Source organism: Nelumbo nucifera, chromosome 3 (assembly GCF_055504915.1).
Source record: "Nelumbo nucifera cultivar China Antique chromosome 3, China Antique-T2T, whole genome shotgun sequence".
In the NCBI taxonomy this organism is placed as follows: domain Eukaryota; kingdom Viridiplantae; phylum Streptophyta; class Magnoliopsida; order Proteales; family Nelumbonaceae; genus Nelumbo; species Nelumbo nucifera.
Window position 1 is genome coordinate 67,992,879 of NC_142651.1, and position 26,742 is coordinate 68,019,620.

The 26,742-nt window shown below is 39.6% G+C and overlaps 1 protein-coding gene across 1 annotated transcript in view; it reads right to left on the bottom strand.

Moving 5' to 3' along the window:
• Positions 1-5,892: 5,892 nt before the first annotated feature.
• LOC104589228 (Nucleic acid-binding proteins superfamily) overlaps positions 5,893-26,742 on the bottom strand; it is an 83,043-nt gene continuing 62,193 nt past the window's right edge. Inside the window, exons 8-10 of the mRNA XM_010247473.2 lie at positions 6,499-6,577; positions 6,331-6,381; positions 5,893-6,169 (exon numbers count right to left, since the gene is read on the bottom strand). Of these exons, the coding sequence (XP_010245775.1) occupies positions 6,086-6,169; positions 6,331-6,381; positions 6,499-6,577 (214 nt within the window). The 3' untranslated portion in view covers positions 5,893-6,085. The remainder of the gene's footprint in view (positions 6,170-6,330; positions 6,382-6,498; positions 6,578-26,742) is intronic.

The window sequence follows — 26,742 nt, forward strand, 5'->3', positions numbered from 1 at the left end:
TTGCATACTCTTTTTGTAAAACAAGTTCCCCTACATATTTCCTTAAGTGAATACTACAGTTAAGGGGTATTTTAACAGGTTTATAGTCATAGTGTCTAAATTTTCTAAGAATTCTCTCTACATAGTGTCCAAATTTTAATCCCCAAGATTACATCAGCCTTGCCCAAGTCCTTGGTATCAAATTTGGACATTAGAAATTGTTTTGTTTCTTTTACTACCTTTAGACTTATTCCCATTATTAGCATATCATCAACATATAAATAGATCATGACTGCTTTATCATCTACAAACTTGCTATAGACACATCTATTAGAATCATTTCTGTTGTATTCATTAGTTACTAACACATTATCAAATTTTTCATGCCATTGTTTGGGAGATTGTTTTAATCCATACAAAGACTTAATTAATCTGCATACTTTATTTTCTTGTCCTGGCATTATGAAGCCTTCAAGTTGCTTAATATATATTTCTTCCTCTAATTCCCCATTTAAGAAAATTGTTTTTACATTCATATGATGAACTACTAGTTTGTAAATGGATGCTATAGCAAATAAGACTCTAATTGTAGTTAACCTTGCAACCGGGGAGTAAGTGTCAAAGAAATCTATATCTTTCTTTTGTCTGAGCCATTTAGCAACTAATTTGGCTTTGAATTTATCTACTGGACCATTTGGCTTTAATTTTTTCTTAAAAATCCATTTACAATCCAGTGCCTTAGTTCCAGGAGGGAGATCTACAAATTCCCAAGTGTGATTAGTGATTAAAGAGTCTTTCACTTTTTATGACTTCTTTCCAAAATACTACATCAGGTGAGGTTGCGACTTCCTAATAGGTTACTGGGTCCTTGTCCGCCAGAAATGTGAACATTCCGTCACCCAAGTTTGTTTATTTCCTTTGTCTTTTACTTCTCCTTAAGTCTAGTTCTTGATTCCTAGAATCAATGTTGCCTTGACTAAGTGAAGTACTCAATTGTTCTTGGTTTTTGTTTTGGATTGGGAGGGTTCCATATTTATTGTTTCTTTTCTCCATGGAAAAATGTGCTCAAAGAATTCTGCATCTCGGGACTCTATTATTGTGTTCTTTTCTACAACATTATCAATTGTTTTAATTATAAGGAACCGATAAGCCACACTATTTTGTTCCAATGAACACACAGTCACAGGTTTTTGGTCCCAATATCTTTCTTTTAGGTTCATGTGTTCTAACCTTTGCTAAGCAACCCCAAACTTTTTGGTAGTTTAGAGTTGGTTTCCTGTTATGCCATAGTTCAAAAGGTATTTGTCATTTTTTCTTGGGTGGTATTCTATTATATAAATGGCAAGCTGTTAGGATTGCTTCCCCCCACAAGTTCAGAGGTGCACTTAAACTAATTAGCATAACATTCATCATTTCTTTTAGTGTTCTGTTAAGTCTTTCTGCAACTCCATTAGATTCAGGTTGATAAGAGGTTATAGTTTCATGTATAATTCCCTTTTTCCTCAAAGAATTTCCTAATGGTTTTTCCATCATACTCAGTCCCTCTATTTGTTCTAAGTCTTTTTATTTTTTTTCCTAACTAATTTTCTACTTCAGTCTTCTAGTTTGTAAAAACTTGTTCACCTTCATATTTTGATCTAAGTAGGACTACTTTTTCATATATAGAAAAGTCATCTGTGAAACTTATATAATATCTTTTTCCTCCTCTGCTTCAACTATGAGCTTTAGTCCTACTTTGTTGAGGAGTGCTCCCGACACCAAATTTCATCTTATCTTTGGCACATGCACACATCATTCAGCATCAGGATTTTTCCCAAAGTTAATTTTAGGAGCACCTTTCCTTTGTCGATGACTTTCAAAGTTTGTGAGTTTCCCATGAAGACTTGCTCTCCCTCAGACTGAGTTGTGTACTTATAGAAGGAGCTGCAGTTCCCACATATGTGCTTGGTAGCACTTTCCTTTCTTTTGTTGCTTCTTGAATTTCTGATCATTTTTCACATTCAGATTCTTTTTAAATTTTGTAGTTGTTTCCTAAACCAACTATGAGACAACCGACAATGAATTCATTTGGTAGTATCATGCCTTCCTTTGCTAGTGCCCCCACAAGCACCTAAAACTCATCTATTTGGGTAGACACGTCAATGCCTTTGTTCATGGTGAAATGCAGGAAATTGGCAATCACATATTTTTTATTTCTACCATTTTACAGAGCATACTTGTTCAATGCATTCCAAATTTCATAGGCAAAATTGTAGGAAGAGTAGACATTGTACAGTTCATTGGACAAGCAGTTGAGGATATGATTTGTGCAGAGGTGGTCAGCCATAGTCCAGTGTTCTGCAACAACAAAACGGGTTGGTTCCTCCATGTTTAATGGGTTCGGTTCAGTCAAAGCAAAAGCTGCCCCTAACTACTCTAAAGCAAACAAAATGCGTTGTCTCCAACGTTTGTAGTTAGTTCTATTGAAAGGAATCTTAGAGAAATTGGGAACTATTGACAATATCAAGTTTCTAATGAAAGGATTAATAGAGATAGGTTCCATAAATGCGATTTTAAGATTGTTGGAAAATAATAAAGAAGGTAGATTGGAACTTATCAGTAACTACTTTCCAAACCGAGAACTTGTAGGGGTGTAGTATTGCAGAACTGTGAAACTGAGAACTTACAGAAAGAAGGAGGGCTGAGTCATGCCACTTGGTCACTCTCCTTAAAACTGCAATTGCCCCCTACAGTGTAGCTGGGTGATTGCAAATCGGTCGCTAAGATAAAACAACCCATAGGCCACTGGTAGGCGTGCACTCACTTACTAGACCTCCGTGAACCACAAAGAATGATGCTCACATTAATAGAGAAGATAGAGAAGAGAAGACTGTCAAAATGTACTGGTGTGTGATACTTGGTTGACCAATACTCCTTTTATAGAGTGTACTCAGTCACTTGACTGGACACAGAGGTGTCCTTTTAGGCAGACATCTCTTTAAAACAGTGCACCTGTTCAAAGAGACATAGAGAGGAAGAGACACAAACTGACTAGAAAACGTTTTACAAAATAAATTTGAATTTAAGAGTCAAAAGTTTAATCCGGTTAAAAACAAAACCGATTCGGTGGAGCGCGTGTGTACACGTACGTACATGCATCCGCGCCCCGACTAGGCTCAGCTCGGCTTGGTACGCGTGTGTGAAAGCACCCCCAACCCACCTCACATGCACGGGAATATCTATAGTGCTTTCCTCATATAGGTCCCTATCCATAGAGAGAGCAAAGTTATAGATATACTCCATTTCTACTCCTTTCACAAGCAATGTGGGACAATGAGTCTTCCCATGCATTCAAGAGAGGGAAAAGGAAAAGACAAATCTCAAAAGTACAAGGGATGGAGGAGAGATTCTTGAAATTTTGATCTCTCTCCAACATAAGTTCTTGGTGCTATAAAATGGCTTTGCAAAATCTAGAATAGGTAATCTTGCTTTTGCTCCATCCGATCCATTCTCTATTTTCATAGTTCCTCTATTTGATCAAAGGTCCTATAACTCATACAACCTTTGGACCATATTGACCCAACTATCATCATGAATAGCTTTGTCCGCTTCTTCGGTGGATGGGTTTTCCACCTTCAGCACCAACACATCTAGTTGTACTAGATCTTCTGGTGGTGGTGGTGGGATGTGCATGGTCTCTTCATCTCTTGATAGTTGTGTACTATGCGGCAACATCTTCATGTTCTCCAACCAAACTCTAACTAGAGATTCTTGATGTAAGCCAATAGGAATAAGGATGGACTCAGTCTTGGAAGTTGATAAGAAAATGTCACCAAGGGGAAGGGAAAATGGGACTTTGCTCGAAATGGAATGAGTTCAAATCCCTCCACAGAAAATAGTTTCCATATTTTGTAGAAGTGAGGGGATGGGCTACATTGCATGAAGCAAGAACTTTGGATCTCCAACTCAAGTAATGTCGGGGAACAAATCCTGTCCACTTCTCTCCTCAAAACACATGTTCCTTAGAATCACATATTTGTTAGAGCACGATCTTGGGCTTCTTTAGAGGGTGACATATGTTAGTGTGGTGCTTAGGTACAAATAGACATGGTTTCCCTAGGGCTCATGCATCTAACACCCATAGAGTTAACCTCTGTGCTTTGTGCTCCTAATCCGACCTTGCAGGGTGACATTAGGATATCCTTATGAGCAAGGTTCAAAGTATCGACTCATATTGGCTGATACATATCATGCCGATGGCTTATCGATATGCCCCTCTAGGAGTTGTATCGGGTCGGTCACTGGTTCAAAGGGTAATTGGACCTTAAATTGACCCCTCTAAACCGATTTCAAAAATAAATAAATAAAACTTGAAAATTATGTACCGACATAGGCCGATAAGCTGGTGTTGATATTTAGAACCTTGCTTATGAGGCTTGACTCATGAAGTTGACTAGTGTAGCCTTGTGAGGCTTGACTCGCAAGGTCAAATTGGTCTCACCTTGCTAGGTGAAATTAGTCCGACCTCACAAGGTTTGATTACTAATCTTGTGAGATCCCACAAGTTTCTCTTTGGCCTTGCAAGGCTGCATGATTCTGCTTCTTAATGTGCCACAAGACCTCAATTTTGTCGTTTATCACAAATCTCACTACACATGTTGGCAGGGCTTTTATCTCTTTATCCTTGAATATATATCCACTGTCCCACACTTACTTTTCATATCCAATTTGTATAAACCGATTTAGCTTAACTGCAAGGCTCCAACAAACAAGATTAAACATTTCTATCTACAACTTAAAAGACTTGGATTAATGGTGTAATACACAAAAAAGGCAAACTAGTTTTTTCATTGATGGGGCTTCAAGGCCCCGTTCGCTTTTTGGTAGGTTACTTACTCAGGTAGATGCAATTACCTGGGTAAGTTTTTCCTGGGAAACACTTACTCGAGTAAGTACATTTACCCATGTTCTTTTATTTCTCATGTAAATAAAGTAATGACCATTTTAGACATAAAAATCCATTATTAAAAGGGGCATTTTTATCCCATTCAAATGTTAGCAAATTTCCCCCTAGGTGAAAAAGTTATTTATCCACTTAGGAGATGGGCATCAGCTATTTGGGGAATCTTGATCAATGGGAACCAAAATCCCTTGGGCCAACTTTCCCCCTCTCAAAATCCGAAAAAACAACGGCCCCAAAATAAAACCCCCACATTATTATAGAGATGGAGTATTCAAAGATAGAAACAATTGTTTTGTTGTTGCCTTCTCCAATTAACCTCCTCGCCGAATCTATTGCATGTTTGGATGGTCTTTCTTGGGCAATCTACATGGGTACCACAAACGTGAAACGTCGAACATTTTATTGACTTACATGACCTTATGATTCTACAAGGTTCTTGTGAAAAACTCGAATAATTGAACTGAACCAAGTATCTCCAGATCACCATTAGTCTGATCCATTGGCTAATCTCGCTTGTCAATTTCGAGACAATATTTTCCTTGAATCAACTGCTCAACTTTACCCTCACGTTGAATTGTCTTAGAGATCATGGTTTGGAAACTCCTTTATTGCGTTTGGGTTGAGGATCATCCGGGTTCCTTATTGTATGTATTTGCATATAATTATTTTTTGGATTCAATTTGGTTTATTAATAAAATGAAACGGTGACTGCCCTTCCACTGGAAGTAAAATTTCGGGTTAAAGGAATTTCATAGAATGCTATTTTTAAAATTTATTTGTGGTTATGTTGATTGGATATGGTAAAACAAAATTAACACTTAATTAGGCTCAATTTGAAAAGAGTACAAATACAAATATGTACAGTACAAATACATACAAAATAATACAAAATGCAAGGTTTTGCACTCTACATATTTGTATTTGTACTCCTTCCAAACTGAGCCTAAAGAAATAATCCGGTAAGAACCATGTAGTTGTATAATTTCCCTATGATTAGTTGACTACAATAGAATCAGTAAGTCCCTCTATACAAAAGAAAAGGCTACATTTTCCCATAATCTTTATCAGGCTTTCAGTTTAGTTACCTGCACATGGAAAAAATAGAATCCCGACAAACTTGATAGCTATCCAATAGCATTAGTGACATAGTGGAACTTGATGTGCTCAAGGGACACGTTCCAGTACTCGCTGCAATGCTTTCTTGATGCCTTCTTGATCAAGTGTAGTCGTCAGATGAATTTCTTGAACCTAAATAAGAAACATAATATTATCATTCAGCGATTCTATGTCTGCGAGCAATAAACTTATCATCGCTACAGAACCCCCTATATTCAGACAATTTCCCTTGCTGAATATCATACAAGAGAATAGATAAAGGAGTAGCTTGGAGATTGGCAGTGAAAAACAACCTGTCTGCCAGCTCGAGCCAAGAGAGTGAACTGCTTGCCCATGGCCGGTGCCTGTGTGCAATTTGAAATCGAAGGATGAAAAAGGATACTAAAAGGTTGACAAAAATTAATAATCATTTAAGCATTGAAGTTAAGAAACTGTATTAAAGACTAATGAAAACAACTCACGTTGGAAAGCCATAGCTGCAAGTCTTGTGAAACCACACGCTTTTCAAACCCTTGACGACTGATTCTAACATCAGTTATGCTGCAAAAGCATTGGCAAATACCAATATAAATACCCAGATAACTTCATGAAGGATTAAAAATTCCTGAATCAAAGATAAAATAGTATGGGAAATTGGCATTTGAAAGACTAATCAGATACAGTGCAGTTTTTTCTTAGGATGTAATTACCTCATACAACAGGAATTTTCTTTTCTCTTTCTGTTTTATTCATGTAGGGTCCGGCATGGGGGTTTGTTGCCCAAATTTTCTTATTTATGTCTTTGATCTGTCAAAATCAGTTTAGTTATGGGTTAGTTCCATGTCTTTGTTAACACCTTAGTTATGGGAGTGCATTGGCCTTTTCCATGTTAACTAGGATTGTTCACCTCCTAGATAAACTTATTTATTGTTCTCTTATTATTGTAGTAGTGAATGATAATTAAAGATTCCTTTTTTGTTCCTCTTTACAGTGAGACTCGAGTCTTCCCTTCATGTTCCTCCTTGATTGGTTGCCTATGAACTAATTGCTATTGGAAATTAAGTTTCAAAATTAATTTCCTATATTTTATAATTGCACCTTTAATCCAGTTAAGGAGGTGCAAAATACACTCATTGAAGATGGTCAAAACTTCGTACAATGTCCAAGGGGTTCAACAAAAAAACTCAATTATTGCCTTGGGAAATTGCATGTTTCTTGAAAAAAAAAGCACCTCGAACCAAATACCCAGGAAAATAAAAGTTTATTGATTCAGTTAAATCTCAACTTTGGCAAAGCTTACTAAATATTTAGAGGGAAAGCTATGAATAGTTATACCCATGGGGGAAGTATGTTAATCTGGACTATTAACTAACGTTTGATCCAAAATGAATATGCAGAGAACCAATGTAACAACAGAATAAGGTCGGCCTCTAAATTCTTGAACTCAAAAAGACCAAGTCTCCTATACAACACTTTTCCTCTGATTTTAAACCATCCTGGCTGTCTTTCTATAGAGAAGAATGTCTGAGAAACAGGTCCAATATAGGGAATGTGCACGGTTGGAAGATCATGCTTGCAAATTACCAAGGTTAACTACAGCACAATACTGTTTTTTTTTTGAAGAATAAGGAAAAAAGCTTTCATTACAGACTGATTGGTTGTCAAGATGACACACCAATACATCAAATATAACTGATCAAACTGAAAATGATTCTACATTACACGGTTGCAATTCAAGAATACTACAAAAGTTTTCTAGAAAATCTGATCTATTAAGTTGAATTCTGGCAGGGCTAACACCCAATCTGTTACCAGATTTCCCACTGCTCCTACAATTACTCTTCGATTTATTTTCAAATAATCTTCTCTTCCTCTCATTCCATAATGACCAACACACTGCAAAAGGAATGCAGATCCACATGATTCTTGGCCATGCGGAAAAAATTTCTGCTGGGGATGATGGCTGAAGAACATTCATTCAAAAGGAGTAGAACTTCCAAATCAAATTCGCCACCCTGCAGGAGAACAGATGGAAAACTGTCTCCTCATCCAATTTTCACAGATAGCAGAAACTTGTCAAGCTAAATCCTCTTCTCTTCAAGTGATCAGTGGTTAAAATACTGTCAAGAGCTACCAACCAAGCAAATGCTTCCACTCTGAGGCACCCATAGTTGTCAAGGCGACTAGGTGAGGCTAGGCGACCATGGGGCGCCCAGGCACCTAGGCGATGGAAATTTGGAAAATGGAGGACTGAGGAGATGATGATGATGATGATGATGAGTGGAGAAAGGGAGGACCGAGGAGTATAGGGGCGGAGCCCCTGTTTTTTTAAAGAAAAAGAAAGGGAGGATTGACGGAGCCCCTGTTTTTTCGACTGAAATTTGGAAAAGAGAAAGAAGAAGAAGAAGAGTGCAAACTACAGAAAGGGAGGACTGGACGACTGTTTTCGAAAAAAAAAAAGGAAAAAAAATATCTGAACAGAGAAGAAGAAAAAGAAGGTGGTGACTGATAGGGTTCAGAGAGAGATTTTCGAATGTAATCTCCTCTTACACCCTAATTCCCTTTCATTAATCTTAATTTTCAGTAATTACAAAGAGGCCCTTTAACTGGGCGAATAAGCTTTAGTATAAACATAACATAATTAAGGCCCAATCTGAGGCCCATTATCAGCAAAGAACATAAATAAAAGAATATTAAACAGTCAATGGGCCATTCGGGCCATTCTCTCTACACTCCCCCTCAAGTTGAGCATAGATGTCAATCATGCCAAGCTTGCCAAGTCATGCTGAAGTTTGGCCTTTGAGATTCCCTTGGTAAGGATGTCAGCTAATTGTTCTTTAGAAGATATAAATGGCAAATTTCTCCAGAAGCCACTCTTTCTCGGATAAAATGTCTGTCAACTTCAATATGTTTAGTCCTGTCATGTTGCACCGGATTGTGAGCAATGTTGATGACAGCCTGATTATCAGAATATAACATTAATGGCTTATCATACTCAACACCCAATTCCTCCTTCAAGGATTGAAGCCAAAGCAACTCAAAAACTTCATGAGCCATGGCTCTGTACTCGGCTTCAGCTGAAGATCAGGCAACAACTGATTGTTTCTTGCTTCTCCAAGAAACAATATTACCTGCCACCATGCTATAGTACCTAGAAGTTGACCTCCTATCATCAATATTTCCAACCTAATCAGCATCTGTGTAAACCTCCAGTTTCATATGACCATGCTTAGCAAATAGAATTCCCTTCTTAGGAGAACCTTTTAAATAACACACAATTTGTTCTACTGCTGCCATATGAGTGTCCCTAGGAGCATGCATGAACCAACTAATGCAGCTGACATCAAATGTAATATCTAGCCGGGTCATGCAAAGATAGAGCAGTTTCCCAAGAAACCTTTAGAAGACTTCTTCAACAATTCTCCATTTGAGGCAGAAAGTTTGTGACTCGTATCAATAGGAGTAGCCACTGGTCTTGCACCCATCTTGCCTATTTCAGTGAGCAAGTCAAGCACATACTTTCTTTGAGAGATAAAGATCCCATCCTTAGACCGAGCTACTTCTACACCAAGGAAGTATCTCAATTCCCCTAAATCTTTGATCTCAAATTCTATATGAAGAAAAGATTTAAGATCATTAATCCCCGTTACATCAATGCCCGTCACAACTATATTATCAACATAAACAATAAGATATACCACCAAAGAGCCTCTCCTCTTCACAAAGAGGGTATGATTAGACTAAGTTTGTCTATAGCCAAAATTAACAAGAGTAGCCCTAAACCTTTCAAACCATGCCCTAGGAAATTGTTTAAGTCCATAAAGAGACTTCTTCAACTTGCACACCTTTCCCTCCATATCTATGTCATACATTCCCAATGGAAGAGACATGTAGACTTCCTCGTGTAATTCTCCATTCAGAAATGCATTTTTCACATCTAGCTGATAAAGTGGCCAATTTGAATGTGCAACAAGAGATAATAGAACCCTCACAGATATCATCTTTGCAACAGGAGCAAAGGTCTCCAGATAATCAATCCCATATGTCTGTGTATAACCTTTTGAAACCAGTCTAGCTTTATACCTTTCAATGGTGCCATTAGCATGGTATTTGATGGTGAAAACCCACTTAGAGCCCACTGGTTCCTTCCCTTTAGGCAAATCAACCACTTCCCATGTGTCATTCTTATGCAAGGCATCAATTTCAGTTCTCATAGCATCCCTCCATTCTAGAACAATAAGAGCTTCTAACACTGACTTGGGTATTTGGTTAAAGGCAATAAAAGAAAGATAGGCATAATATGAGGGAGAAAACAAACTATAAGAAAGGTTTTTGGAAATGCAGCGTGCTGTACACTTCCTTTTACCTTTCTTGATAGTAATTCGAGAAGGGGGGCTCCAAGGGGACTGTATTAGTACTTGTTGTCTCTTCTGTAACTGGAAGTGTAGGAGGCTCATGTGATATAGAGGAAACAATCTGCCCACTTCTAGTTCTCTACCACTAGTACAACCTACGATTAAAGAGAGGTCGAGGGGGTAACAGAGGAGGAATAGGAATATTGGAAGGAGCATGAGATGACTGTTCCTCCCTTGACTCATTGGTAATAGAAAGAGGCTCAAAAGAATATTCAACTAGGACAGGAAGAGAGAGCGCAAACAACTGTGCCAAATTTTGGATGAAAACAGCAATAACCCTTCTATGTGGAGGCATAACCAAGGAATATGCACTTGTAGGCTTTTGGTTCAAATTTATGTCTCTGGGTACTTGGAATGTGTACATAACAAGTACAACCAAAGACATGAAGTGGAATAGGAGAAAGGTCCCTACCCGGATGAAGAAGAGTAAAAGGAGACTTAAAACCCAACACTCCGGATTGCATACGGTTAATTAGGTAGGTTACAGTGAGAACAACATCCCCCAAAAATCTTGTAAGAACATGTTGTTAGACGGTGTATGCCCTTAGCTCCAATTAGATTGATGTACATTGAACATTTATTGTAAATGAATAAAAGTACATAATTGATTCATATTGTACTTGGCGTGTTTCTGTGTAATTACCCTTAAACTAGACACTTATGAGACTCCTGTTAGTTTAAAATGTTCTCAGTCGTTGGATAAACTTGGGGAGGTTTATCTTACCAAAACTGTCACTAATGTGCTACCAAGTCGGTTGGGGTAATTTGTCTCAGCTTCTAGGGTTAGACCCGAAGCACATGTAGTGTGTATTTGCTTGAAACACCGAACCCGAACCATTTTCCAATTATGCCCTAGACCTTGGAGACTGGTGGACTAAACTGGAAAGTTACACCTGACCCCTAGACTCGATTATGGTACTGCACTGGGTGTCGGATTAGGTTGTCTTTGATATACCAATCAGTGAGATCCTTCGGGGGTCAAAACCTAGGTATGTTGGGGCAATCTGACAATTCACTCGAGTGGGTGATCATAGTTACAAGATCAGCTCCTTTGTCGGACAAAGTGAATGATCAGAGACTACACTCTTTGATGGAAACCAAAATTGCCGGTAGTCGATTTCAACCATGTTTGTGATTTGTTTTGCAAAATATAATATATGTTATGTTTTATGAAAAAAGTTTGCAAAAGGTTTTAATTCTCGAGATCCATCTGAGTAGAGAGTGCGACATTGTACCTTGCAGCCGAGGGAGAGGTCATCTCTTGTCGGGCAGTGTCTGATCATTAAGGGCTGAGAGGTTAAATGTAAGACCATTTAGGGCTTTTATACCTGATGGGCTAATCTCACTTAAGACCAGTGTCCTTGGGCCTTCATAAGATGGTTGGGCCTTCATAAGATGGCTGGACTTAAGAATCATTTAGTGTAAATGTTGGGCCCATTAAGAGTCCATACTGATGGACTCAGGGGTTCACTGTATTTAGTAGTGAATTCGGCCAGGCTTTGTAACAGAGGTTAGGCTGAACCCATATGGCTTTTGTGAGGTCAATGTTAGGGTCCCATGCCATACAAAGAGAGCCAAGTTAGCCATCAATTAATAAAGGGACGTGAGCCACCAGCTTAAAGGGCCTAAGGTCCAAAGATTAATTGGATTAATCAGCATGAGCGAATTTGGGTATAGATATGAGTTTGGATCAGCAAATAAGGATAAGAGGATAAGTCTTATCCACTTAAAGAGTCCAGATCTAAATAAAGATTTGGATTAGGAAACTCCTAATTAGATTAGGAGATCAACTCTTTAACATCTATATAAATAGAGGAGGGTGAACTGTTCTAAGTTTACACATTGCTCTCAGTTCTCCCTCTCTCCTACTCTTGCTGCCCTAACCCTAATTCGATTCTCCATTCTTGAACTGATAGAGATCAGTTCTTATTCTGATTTTTGGAAGAAAAATCAGATCTAATTTCGTGCTCACCTCCCTTGCTCGATCCAAGCTGTTGGATTGCAGTTCTTGCTTAAGGACTGTATTGCTAAACTTTCTTCGTCTCAAGCTGCACCATCTTTAGTGGAAGCGGGTTTTGGTACCCTCTTTGGGCGCCTACTTTGGGAGCTATACGTGCGGATTCTGTATCAGGTATTACTCTCCATTTCTTTTGGTTTTAGATCTGGTCCGGTTTGGTTCAAGAACGATCCTTGAAAAATGCAGTTTTTCTAAAACTAGGAATACGATTCTTGGAAGGGAGAAAAGAAAATTTTGAAATCTCGCCCAGCCACCCTGCATGGTTCAGCCATCTATATGATGGATTTCCCCTTTCTTCAGTGGTATTAGACCCAAGTTCAATCTTGAACCAAAATAAACCAGATCTGAATCAAGAAGCAAATCAACAAAACTGTTCTACCCGATTTGCTCAAATAGCAGTTTTCTGAGAATTCAGTTCTCAAATTTTGGGCGTTTTGATATGAAATTATTTCTTTATTATTCTGCAATAATTTTAGAATTGTTCTATCATTATTTGTTGAGTTTTGGGCTGTTGGTGTGATGGAGATCGGATTCTTTATTTTGGTCTATAAATAATTTTTTTTTTAAACAAAATGTATAGGATTTATTCTGATGTAATTAATAGAAAATTAGGTTTTTCTATTTTTCTTACATTGGAACACTTGCTGGAGTGCGCAGAGGAGAAGAAGAATTTTTGCAGAAAAGAAATCTGCAATCTGCGATTAAACCTTTTCTTGCAGGTTTGCAGTTTTTCCGAATCAGATTCGGACCGTCACACTTGCAGCCCTATGTTATGTATTTCTTGCTGTGATTGAATATCAATTTCGGCTATTAATAATTTCATATCAAAATCTTGGAATTTGTGTATTGGACACCAAACCCTAGGCCGAAACGACCTAGTTTGGTCCAAACCCGTTGGACCGACCCCATGGTTTGATGGGGTCTGATCTCAGCCCCATGAGTCACATTCTAAGTGGTTTAAATTCGGTTATGGGCCAAGGGTTTGATGGCCATTACATGATACAATTCGGCCCACCCTTGTAAGACCTTATTTTTGCTAAGTTAAAGCAATATCAACCCAATTTTCAGAATAACTGCTATATGGGCCAAACTACTTTTTGCAGTTTAGCCCATGTACGTAGATGTTATTTGATAATACATGGGCTTAATGGGCTGATTGTGTGTTAACTTAAATTAATTAGGATCTTTACAAGTTATTAATTGATTGGATCAATTTGTGGATGTGAATGTATGTGATGTGCTGAATGTGATTCGCACATGGGCCATAAGTACTTGGCCCATGTTTAATCGTATGTGGCTCTCTGCGAACATCATGGTTGAATGCACATCATTGCCATGATGCCCTCATATCATTGGATGATCTCCCTTCTCAATGGGCCCCTTGATCAGATTCCTCCCAAGAGGAACCCCGCAGAACCCTAGCCCATTTTGGGCCCATTTGAAATTGACTTTATGAAAGTCAGTGGGAGCCACTTTGGTATGACCTAAATCAAACCTAGGGATCGTTTTAATTTGTTCCCTCCAGTTAATATAAGTGCAAGTAATAGGGAATTTCTTATGATGAATTCTCTAAAGGCCTTCCGTCATTAGCATGAAGGCAAGCTAAATCGGCAATGAGGAGATGCACCATAAAATTGGGCTATCCATTTGCTAGTCCAGTTGGTTGGATTGCTTCATGAGACGGTACCTTGGGGTCCACGATATGATGGGTCAACACTTAATAGACAAAAAGGTTTAACCTAAAATGGCAATGAACCTTGTCTGATAGAGGCCAAAGGGAAAGCTCATTTGATGAGTGGATAGGATCAAGGTTCAAAGTATCGACACATATCGGCCCGTATCGTTCTGGGACCCCTCCGATACACCCTTATAGTGGGTGTATCAGGGATTCTGACCGGTTTAGGGGGTGGAGCCCTAAACTGGCCCCCTTGAACCGGTAAGGGCGTATTGGGCGTATCGATATTTTGAACCTTGGATAAGATCCCTCACAGAAAGTGGTGGGGTTTTGCAGCTGAAACAGTTGGCTCCATGCACCTGTGGTTTCCCACATTTCCAGAGACATGCACCGTGTCTCGGTCATTGAGATAGGAGGGAAATCTCAGAGATGAATAAATGGAAATGGAACATAGATAAAAGACCTTTCTATGTAATTAACATGAATCAATTTTAGGTCGTGGACTAACCACTGTTGCCTTTTATTAGAAATGGCAAACGGACAATTTGCCAAATTGTTGGATGATAATAAACTCAAGGGACCCAAATATGCTAACTGGTTTCATAACCTTAACCTGGTTCTGACGTTCGAGAAATTGGACAAGGTTGCTAAGAACCCTGCTCCGGAACATCTGGGTGACAGGGCTTCTGAGGCTCACAGAAGAGAGTATCAAGAATGGGAGGAGAAATATTCCCTTGCCCGGTGTTACATCATAGCATCTTTAGATAATGCTATTCAGAGACAATTCAAGAAGATCGAAGTCCCTAAAGACATCCTGGATAGTCTAAAGACTATGTACGAGGAGCATCGTTCTGCCCGTCAAAAGGTCCTCAAACTGTTGATGACCACCTAGATGACCAAGAGCCAACAGGTCCATGACCATTGTTTAAAAATGATGGGTTACATTAACGAACTGGAGGCTCTTGGTTCTCAACTAGATGAGGACACAAAAACTGATGCAATCTCAAACTCTCTGCCTCCCTCCTTCAATCAGTTTGTCATGAACTACAACATGAACAAGCTAAAAGTTAACCTTCAGGAACTTAGCAATATGTTGTAGAGGTCTGAAGAACTAATAAAGAAGGATAAGCCGATAGCCATGCTTGATGAAGGTGGCAAGTCAAGCAAGAGAAAGAGGAAGGGCAAGAAGAGGCCTCAGAAGAAAGCAGACAAGCCAAAAAAGCAGAAGAGGGACAAAGCATCAGATGCATGCCACTTTTACAAACAGACCGGGCACTAGAAGAGGAACTGTCCTTAGTATCTGGAAACCAAGAACAAAGAGGGTAATTTCGAATCTCCTGTCATAGAGACCAATTTGTTGGTCACTTTTGCATCCTGGTGTATTGACTCCGGGGCTTCTACTCATGCATGTAACACGTTGCAGGGGTTCGGAGAAAGCAGAAGGCTGAGTGATGACGAGGTAATACTCTACTTGGGGACTTCTACAACTGTTGCAGCTACAGCTATAGAATTAGTTTTCAGAGAAGGCATTGTCAAACTTAAAAATTGTCTTTATGTACCAACTTTGAGAAGAAATTTGATTTCTGTTTCAAAATTGTGCAAGGATGGTTATTCTATTTTGTTTAGTAATACAATTACTATTAAACTAAATAACAAATTCCTCACTTATGGAGAACTTGAGAATGGTCTCTATGTCCTCTGTCCTTCTCTGGAAACTAACATAACCGAAATTACGTCGGAAATTATCCCCAAGAAAAGATCACGTAATACGGTAAATCTTACGTGCTTGTGGCATTACCGACTTGGCCACATTAATATATATCGTATCACAAGGTTGGTAAAGGATGGTCCTTTGGATTTTCTAACTGTACAAGATCTTCTAACTTGTGAACCTTGCCTTCAGGGTAAGATGATGAAACGGCCATTTGCGGGAAAGCCTGAATGATCTACAGGCACACTTGACCTAATACATGCTGATGTATGTGGTCACATGAATGTTAGGACACACAACCAACACGTTTATTTTATAACTTTCACCGATGATTATTCTCAGTATGGTTACGTGTACCTAATGAGACATAAGTCTGAATCCTTTCAAAAGTTCGAAGAGTTCAGACAAGAGGTCGAAAAACAGTTGGGGAGACAGATTAAGGCCCTTCGATCAGATCGAGGAGGCGAATATCTCTCCGACGAATTCAGGGACTACTTAAAGGACAATGGGATTGTATCACAATTATCTCCTCCCCTCCTACTACACCACAATTAAACGGTGTATCGAAGAGGAGAAATTGGACTCTATTGAATATCGTCCGTTCACTTCTCATCCACTCTGAGTTCCAACCAAATCCGTTCCTAAGACTCCATATGAGCTATGGACCAGTAAGAAACCAAGTGTAAGACACTTGAAAATTTGGGGTTGTCCGACACATGTTAAAAGAACAAGTGTTGACAAATTGGAATCCAAAACCAGTCGTTGCCTATTTGTAGGCTACCCCAAAAGCTTTGTAAGGTACCTATTCTATGACCCAAGAGAGCAAAAGGTGTTTTGTAGTCGAAATGCCTAATTCTTGGAAGAAGATTACATCCTGGACAATCATCGTCAGGAAATTGTTCTTGAATAAGAGATCTCAAGAGTAGTAGATGTCCCACACGTTCTAGATAACACCCAACTTAGAAGGTCTACCTAGGTTTCTAGACCTCTAGTTCGTTACGGCTATGGTCAAGAAAGTTACTTGATGGAAAACACGATTAGTGAGGAAGATCCCTTGACTTATATAGAAGCTATGTTGGACATAGATTCCTTGAAGTGGGTAGATGCCATGAAAGTCGAGATGGACTCAATGGAAACCAACAAGGTCTGGACTCTCGTAGACCCACCCCCTAGGGTGAAAGCAATTGGTTGCAAATGGATCTACAAAAGAAGGGCCCTGATGGGAAGGTTGAGACCTATAAAGCTCGTCTTGTAGCGAAGGGGTACACTCAGAAAGTGAGAATCGATTATGAGGAAACCTTTTCGCTAGTGGCCAAGCTTAAATCCATACGGATCCTGCTAGCTATAGTAGCACACCATGACTACGAGATTTGGCAAATGGATGTCAAAACCGTGTTCCTGAATGAAGATCTCTTACTGAAGATATCTATACGCAGTAGCCACAAGGATTCATTGTTGCAGGTCAGGAACACATGGTGTGTAAACTTAATCGATCCATCTATGGACTTAAGCAAGCTTCAAGAAGTTGGAACATCCGATTTGACCCTACCGTCAAACAATTTGACTTTGAGCAGAATCCAGATGAGCCATGTGTTTATAGAAAAGCAATGGGAGACAAGGTTACGCTCTTGGTTCTGTATCTAGATAACATTCTACTCATTGGGAATGATGTACGAATGTTGACTACAGTGAAGGTATGGCTTTTGCAGTGATTCTCCATGAAAGATCTTGGAGAGGCCTCCTACATCTTGAGACTTTGACTCTATAGTTAAATAGATCAAAAAGGATAACAGGATTATTCCAGTCTACTTACATTGACAAGATTGTCAAAAGATACAACATATAGAACTCCAAGAAGGGATTTGTCCCTTCCAGACAAGGGTATGTCTCCCAAGACTCCCAAGGAGATTGAAAGCATGAGAGAGGTTCCCTATGCCTCAACCATAGGGAGCATCATGTATGCCATGTTGTGCACTCGACCAGACATTGCTCAGGCTGTGAGTATAGCAAGTAGATACCAGTCAAACCTAGGACAGGAGCACTGGACAACTGTAAAGAACATACTCAAAAGCCATCGAAGGACAAAAGAGTTTTGTTTAGTATTCAATGGTAGTTCATTACAGATCCTAGGGTATACCGATGCTGACTTCCAATCAAACCCATTAGTTAGTTGGAAAAGCAGTAAACAAGGATCCACAATAGATTCCACGACTGAGGCCGAGTACATTGCCGCAAGTGAAGCTGCCAAGGAAGCAGTATGGATGAAAAAGTTCATCCACGAATTAGGAGTAGTTCCACCCAGCACATCACCCATTCCACTGTTGTGTGACAACACAGGAGATATTGCTCAGGCAAAGGAAACAAGATCTCACTCGAAGTCAAAGCACATCGAGAGGAAGTACCATGTACTACGAGATTGTTGGTAGAAGGGACGTCCAGATTCAAAAGGTAGCATCAACGGAAAATGTGGCAGACCCATTGACAAAGCCACTAAGTGCAAGAACACGTGGACAATATAGAACTCTGGCTTGTACCGTATTGGACCTAAGTGCAAGTGGGAGCTGTTAGACAATGTATGCTCTTAGCTCCAATCATATTGATATACATTGAACATTTATTGTAAATGAACAAAAGTACATAATTGATTTGTGTTATACTTGGTGTGTTTCTATGTAATTACCCTTAAACTGGACACTTATGAGACTCGTGTTAGTTTAAAATGTTCTCAGTCGTTGGATAGACCTGGCGAAGGTTTATCCTGCCAAGGCTGACACTAATGTGCTGCCAAGTCAGTTGGGGTAGCTTGTTTCAGCTGCCAGGGTTAAACCCGAAGCACATGTAGTGTGTCTTTGCTTGAAACACTGAACCCGGACCATTTTCCAATTATGCCCTGGACCTTGGAGTTTGATGAGCAAAACTGAAAAGTTACACCTAACCCCTAGACTCGATTATGGTACTGCACTAGGTGTTGGATTAGACTGTCTTTGATATAACAATCAGTGAGATCCTCCGGGGGTCAAAACCTGGGTATGTTGGGGCAATCTGAGAATACACTCGAGTGGGTGATCATAGTGACGGAATCATCCCCTTTGTCGGACAAAGTGAATGATCAGGGACTACACTCTCTCTGATGGAAACCAAAACTATCGGCAATCGATTTCATCCATGTTTGAGATTTGTTTTGCAAAATATATTTATATGAAAATATATATTATGTTTTATTAAAAATGTTTGCAAAAGGTTTTAATTCTCGGGATCCATCTGAGCAGAAAGTGCGACACTATACCAAGCAGTCGAGGGAGAGGTCCACTCTTGTTGGGCAGTGTTTGATCATTAAGGGTTGAGAGGTTAAGTGTAAGACCATTTAGGGCTTTTATAGCTGATGGGCTAATTTCACTTAAAACCATTGTCCTTGGGCCTTCATAAGATGGCTAGACTCAAAGACCATTTAGTGTAAACGTCGGGCCCATTAAGAGTCCATACTGATGGACTCAGGGGTTCACTATGTTTAATAGTGAATTCAGCCAGGCTTTGTGACCGAGGCTAGGCTGAACCCATATGGTTTTTCTGAGGTCAATGTTGGGGTCTCACGCCATACAAAGAGATCCAATTTAGCCAAGAAATAATAAAGGGATGTGAGCCACTTGCTTAATGGGCCTAAGGCCCAAAGATTAATTGGATTAATCAACATGGGCGAATTTGGGTATGGATATGGGTTTGGATCAGCAGATAAGGATAAGAGGATAAGTCTTATCCACTTAAAGAGTCAAGATCCAAATAAAGATTTAGATTAGGAAACTCCTAATTAGGTTAGGAGATCAACTCTTTAAGATCTATATAAATAGAGGAGGGCGAACTGCTCCAAGTTTACACACTGCTCTCATTCTCCCTCTGTCTTGCTCTTAACGCCCTAACCCTAATTCGATTCTCCATTCTTGAACTGATAGACATCAGTTCTGATTTCAGATCTAATTTCGTGCTCACCTCCCTTGCTCGATCCAAGCTATTGGATTGTAGTTCTTGTTGAATGACTGATTGTTGAACCTGCTTCATCTCAAGTTGCGCCATCTTCAGTGGAAAGAATAGGCCCAAATTAAAAAGGATAAACAGCCTATGGGCCATTCGACACATCTTCTCTACACACCCCCTCAAGCTGAGCATAGATGTTAATCATGCCAAACTTGCCAGTATCATGTTGAAGTTTAGCCTTGGGAATGCCCTTGGTGAGGAAATCTGCTAACTGTCCTTCAGAGGTGATGAAAGGTAGACACTTCACCAGAAGCCACTCTTTCTCAAATGAAGTGTCTGTCAACTTCAATATGCTTAGTTCTATCATATTGCACTGGGTTGTGAGCAATGTTGATGGCGGCCTTATTATCACAGTATAACATCATTGGCTTATCATGCTCAATACCCAGTTCCTCCATCAATGATCTAAGCCACAATAGTTCAGAAACTCCATGTGCCATGGCTCTGTTTTATGCTTCGGCTGAAGATCGAGCAACAGCTGATTGTTTCTTGCTTCTCCAAGAGACAATGTTACCTGCCACCAAACTATAATACCTAGAGGTAGATCTTCTGTCATCAATGTTTCCAGCCCAGTTAGCATCTGTGTAGGCTTCAAGTTTCATATGGCCATGCTTGGCAAATAGAATTCCCTTTCCAGGGGAGCCCTTCAAATAACACAGAATCCGCTCTACTGCTGCCATATGAGTATCCCTGGGAGCATGCATGAACTGACTGATGTAGCTGACAGCGTATGCAATGTCTGGCCGAGTCATGCATAGATAAAGAAGTTTTCCAATTAGTCTCTGGAATACTCCCTTGTCTTCTAACAATATTCCATCTGAAGAAAAAAGTTTATGGCTCATATCAATAGAAGTAGCAACTGGTCTAGCACCGATCTTCCCTGTTTCAGAGAGCAAATCAAGAACATACTTCCTCTGAGAGATAAGAATCCCATCATTGGATCTAGCAACTTCTATGCCAAGAAAGTATCTCAATTCCCCTAGATCTTTGATCTCAAACTTTGTATGAAGGAAAGATTTGAGATCATTAATTCCCGAGACATCATTACCAATCACAACAACATCATCAACATACACAATCAGGTAAACAACCAAGAATCCTCTCCTCTTTACAAAGAGTGTATGATCAGACTGTGTCTGTACATAGCCAAAGCTCACAAGGGCAGCCCTAAACCTTTCAAACCATGCTCTAGGGGACTGTTTGAGTCCATAAAGAGATCTCTTCAGCCTGCAGACCTTTCCTTTTATATATGTTTCATACATCCCTGGAGGAAGATACATATAAACCTCCTCATGTAATTCTCCATTCAGAAATGCATTCTTTACATCCAGTTGATAAAGTGGCCAGTCTGAGTGTGCAGCCAAAGATAGAAGAACTCTCACAGAAGTCATCTTGGCAACAGGGGCAAAGGTCACCAGATAATCAATCCCATATGTCTGTGTAGAGCCTTTTGCAACCAGCCTAGCCTTGTACCTTTCAATGGTGCCATCATCATGATATTTGATAGTAAAGACCCACTTACAGCTTACTGAATCCTTCCCTTCAGGCAAATCAACAACTTCCCAAGTGTCATTCTTGTGCAGGGCATCAATTTCTGTTCTCATAGCATCCCTCCATTCTGGAATATTAAGAGCTTCTGACATAGACCTAGGAATTGGGTTAGAGGCAACAAAAGAAAGTTAGGCAAAATATGAAGGAGAGAGCAAACTATAAGAAAGGTGTTTGGAAATGCAATGTGCAGTACACTTCCTTTTTCCTTTCCTAATAGCAATGGGGATATCAAGGTCTGGGAAGGATGGCTCCAAAGGGGCTGTAACAGTACCTGTTGTCTCATCTGTAACTGGAAGTGCATGGGGCTCATGTGTTGTAGAGGAAACAACCTGCTCATTTTTGGTTCTTTGCCTTTGATACATCCTGGGATTAAAAAGAGGGCGAGGAGGTAAAGGGGGAGGAATAGGAACACTGGAATGAGAGTGAAGTGACTGATCTTCCCTTGATTCATTTGAAGGAAGAAGAGACTCAGCAAAAGACTCAATTGGGACAAGAAGAGGAAGAGCAAACACCTGTGACAAATCCTCCCCCTTTGGACAATGTCTCTCCAGAGAGGAACCATAAAAGGAAGAAAGCTCATCAAAGGTGACATCCGTTGAGACATATCGAGTGCCAGTCTTCGGATCAAAACAACGGTAACCCTTCTGTGGGGGGGAACAACCAAGGAAGATACACTTGTAAGTTTTTGGTTCAAATTTATGTCTTTGGACACTTGGGATATGTACATAACAAGTGCAGCCAAAAACATGAAGAGGAATAGGACAAAGATCCTTGTCCGGATGAAGGAGACTGAAGGGAGACTTAAACCCTAAAACCCTAGATGGCATACAGTTTATAAGGTAGGTAGCAGTGAGAACAACATCACCCCAAAATTTTGTAGGGACATGTGAGGCAAATAGAATACTTCTTGCAACTTCAACAATATGTCTATTTTTTCTTTCAGCAACTCCATTCTATTCTGGGGTCCTAACACAGAAGCTTTGATGAATAACCCCTAAATCAGTGAGATAGCAGGTCAAGTTTTTCTCAAACTATTCTTTAGCATTGTCGGATCTGAAAATTTTAATCCTGGTATCAAACTGGGTGAAGACAAATTCATGGAATTGCCTCGCAAGTCTGGGAACTTCATCACGGGACTTCATCAAAAATATCCAAGTGAACCGAGATTAAAAGGAAAAGAAGATCTTTTACTACTCAAAAATATTTGTAGCCACCCATAGAGGGTAAGTGGTAAGGCCCCCACACATCAGAGTGCACAATATTAAAAGGAGAAGAAGATCTTTTATTACTCAAAGGATAAATGTTTCTACAATGTTTTGACAGTTCACAAGACTCACAATGAAGACTGGACAGTTCTGGGAATAAATGACTTAATGCACAAAAAGAAAGATGACCCAAACGAAAATGACATAACATGACTCGACTGATGGACTCTGTAGATGTAGACCCAAAAGCAGCTTTTCTAGGTTGTTCATGGAACTGTCCAGGAGTATCTAGCAGGTATATTCCATTCGCCTCACGGCCACTCCCAATCACCTTCTAAGACTCCAGATCCTGAAAAACACAGTAGGAAGGGAAGAAGGTTACACAACAATTTAAAGACTTAGTTAGGTTACTTACAGATAACAAGTTTGTATTTAGTCTAGGTACATGAAGAGCAGAAGAACCAAGGAGTTTGTAGCCTTGATGGTTCCCTTGCCAGAGATAAGGGCAAGAGAGCCATCAGCTAGGGTGATTTTGTCACGTCATTGAAGTAAATCATATGAAACAAACAAAGTAGAAAGGCTGATCATATGATCAGAAGCACCAGAATCAATAATCCAAGGGATCCTACGATTACCTGAAATGGTTGCATGATTGGCAGAAGCCCGTATACCTGAATGAGCAAATGCAGAAGAGGTTGAATTTTCTGAAGGGTTGGAAGAAGAAGTCACACCCTCTAGGTGATTGATCATCCTCCCAAACTTCTCATATTCTGCCTTCATAGCTGCTAACTGCACACTAGCCGTCATCTCTTCAGTTTGGTATCTGTCACTATCTGGACCAGCAGCAACATTAGCACTCCCTGCCCTTTTATTATCAGTCTTCTTCTGAAACCGAAGTGGTAGGAGTTCAGGATGCAATTTCCAGCACTTGTCTTTAGTGTGTTTTGGCTTTTTACAGTACTCACAGACAATCTCTTTCTTCCCTAAGCTACGTGGAGTCCCTGCAACCCCCTTGGGTTTCACTCCCATATTAGCAAAGTGGTCATTTAGACCAGCCCCTTGAACCTGGACAAGTCTCCTGCTTTCTTCACTACTTACCAAGGCATATGCCTGAGACGGTGAGACACTATCCTTGGATAAAATATTTTGTTTTGTAATATCATACTCTGGATTTAGTCCTGTCAAGAACTCAAACACCCTGTTTCTCTCAACCAGTTTTCTGTAGGTCTCAGCATTATTAATGGTGTCCCAGGTTAAAACTTCTATCAAATATATTTCTTGCCATAAAGACTTCAGTGTTGAGAAGTATACAACTAATGGTTTCTCCCCCTGTCTTAAATTCTTCACATCACTTCTCAACTTGTAAGCTCTGGCCACATTTAATTTTTGGGAATAGGTTTCAGCAACACTATCCCAAATTTCCTTTGCTGAATTCATCCACAAATAGTGCTGACTAATCTGTGATTGCATTGAATTCACAAGCCACCCAATAACAGTATAATTTTCTTGCATCCACTTTTCATATGATAGATCATCTTCCGAAGGAGCCTTTTTGCTCCCGGAGATAAAACCCCACTTGCCTCTATTACAAATATGAATCTTTACTGATTGTGACCAAGCCAAATAATTAGTTCCATCCAGCTTGATTGTGGTCATAGCCAATAGAGAGTCTATAGAGGCTCCCGGAACCTGTCAAACTCGGGATTCAACCATATCAAGAATTCAAAGACCCTGTTTCTCTCAACTAACTTTCTATAGGTTTCAGCATCATTAGTTCCATCATTGTGAAGTAAACAGCTAAAGGTCTCTCCCCCTGCCTTAAATTATTCATATCACATCTCAGCTTGTATGCCCTAGCCACATTCAGTTTCTAAGAATAGGTTTCAGCAACATTGTCCCGTATTTCCTTTGCTGAATTCATCCATAGATAGTGTTGATTGATTTGAGGTTGCATCAAATTTACTAACCATCCAATGACAATATAATTTTCTTGCATCCGTTTTTCATAAGATGGGTCATCTTCCGAAGGAGCTTTCTTGCTCCCAGGGATATACTCCCACTTTCTTCTGCTGCAGACATGAATTTTTACTGATTGTGACCATGCCAGATAGTTTGTTCCATCTAGCTTGACTGTGATCACAGCCAGGGCCCCCCGGAACCTATCCGGATTTGGCAACATGCTTGTTTTCAACTCCCAAGGTCTCCATCTTCTTAAAACACTCCAAAAGGGCTTCTAACAACTTCAATTAACCATCAAGGAAGACAGAAAAAAATAGATGCAGAGAACCAACCTCTATGTAGTCATACATGTTGACTACGTCACACCCGGAATACGAGAGAAACAGAAAAAACCTAGCCGACTTCATAGAACACCAAGATGTTTGAGTCAATCTTCAAGATGACGAACAAGACGCCTTTTAATCACTAAGTGCCAAGGTCAAACTCCCTGTGGAGCCCGCAAGCAGAATTCTCCAGTTGATTAGGGTTTTTGGCAAAACACCAAAGACTGTCAGAATGATGACAAAGACAACCTTCTTCTCTCCAAAAATCCACCAACAATTGGGCTAAAGAAAAAAAATTTAACTACTCATTCGATTCAGTTCTCCATACACACTGTGTATGGGAAAAAAGAGAAAAAAAATGAAAAAGGAGAGCCCGCTCTGATACCAAGAAGAAAAACAGCCCTTTGAAATTAACGGACAAATTAAAAACACTCTAAAAGATGATTGAGAACAGTAGAAAGCAGAAACAAGAAGAGAGAAGAAGGAGAAGAAGGTGGCAGCTGACAAGGTTCAAAAAATCGATACGATATGCCCCATATCGGGCGTATTGTATCGTATCTTTTGGGTCCCAATACGCCTGTTTACAGGTGTTTCGGGACCCCACTATTTTTTAATGATAAATATAGGTATTAAACTACCCAAAAACCAAATTTTGAAAAAAAATAAAAAAAAATATTTCCGCATGGTTCAAAGTACCAATACGCCTCTGCCAATACGCAAAGGCGTATTGATACTTTGAATCATGGCGGCTGATAGGGTTTAGAGAAAGATTTTCAAATGTAATCTCCTCTTACACCCTAATTCCCTTTCATTAATCTTAATTTTCAGTAATTACAGATAGGCCCCTTAAATGGGCGAATAAGCTTAAGTAAACATAACATAATTAAGGCCCAATTTGAAGCTCATTATCAACATAGAACATAAATAAAAGAATATTAAACAGTCAATGTTAAAATGATACCATGTAGCAGATTTATTTTAAAAGAATACGACAACCAATAAAATATCAAAACAATAAATTAAAAAAATAGTTTTATATATGTATGTGGGCACCCGATTAAGTCTCCAGGCGGGCACCTAGTATGCAAAACCTAGGGCATTTAGGCAAGGCGACCATGAAAAACTGCCTAGTCACCTAGGCAACGCCTTGACAACTATGGAGGCACCGGATTTCCCCACACACCTTTTACATGATCTGAAACCAGATTATCTCTAATCAAGGCCATATAAAAGGACTTCACCGAGAATCTTCCATCTTTACATTCTTTCCACTAGAGATCATCCTCTGAAAAAGTAGAGGTTAACTACAACACAATACCATACATTCTTTTCTCTAACCCCAAAATTTACTCAATTTACTCCCGGTGGAGGGGTTGCCACCGGAAGAAAAAAACCTATGATCAGGGGGGGCATAAAAGCCTTATCCCTCTGGGAATCTATACAATGTAGGGGTTGGCTCATAAATATACAAAGAAGTCCAACACCTAACACAATACCATACATTCACACATTCCTGAGTTTAAGCAACTTGACCAAGATGGACCATCCACACCATTAGGGCCAAATCACACAAGTGCACTATACATGTGACCAAGGTAGTGTAGACATCTTCCAAAGAAAAATCTACGACAACAAGATTATTCAGGCATGGATTATGGTTACATGAGACCACATGTATGGGACAGAATTACAACCATGCAACCTCATCCAGGCTCACCCATGCCACTAACCAAGAAAATCAAAACAAAATGCATATACAAAGAGGAAATGCCCATTTGTGCACTCAGTGCATGAAACACACCTCACAACACACAAAGACAATGGGTTTCAAAAACTTCTGA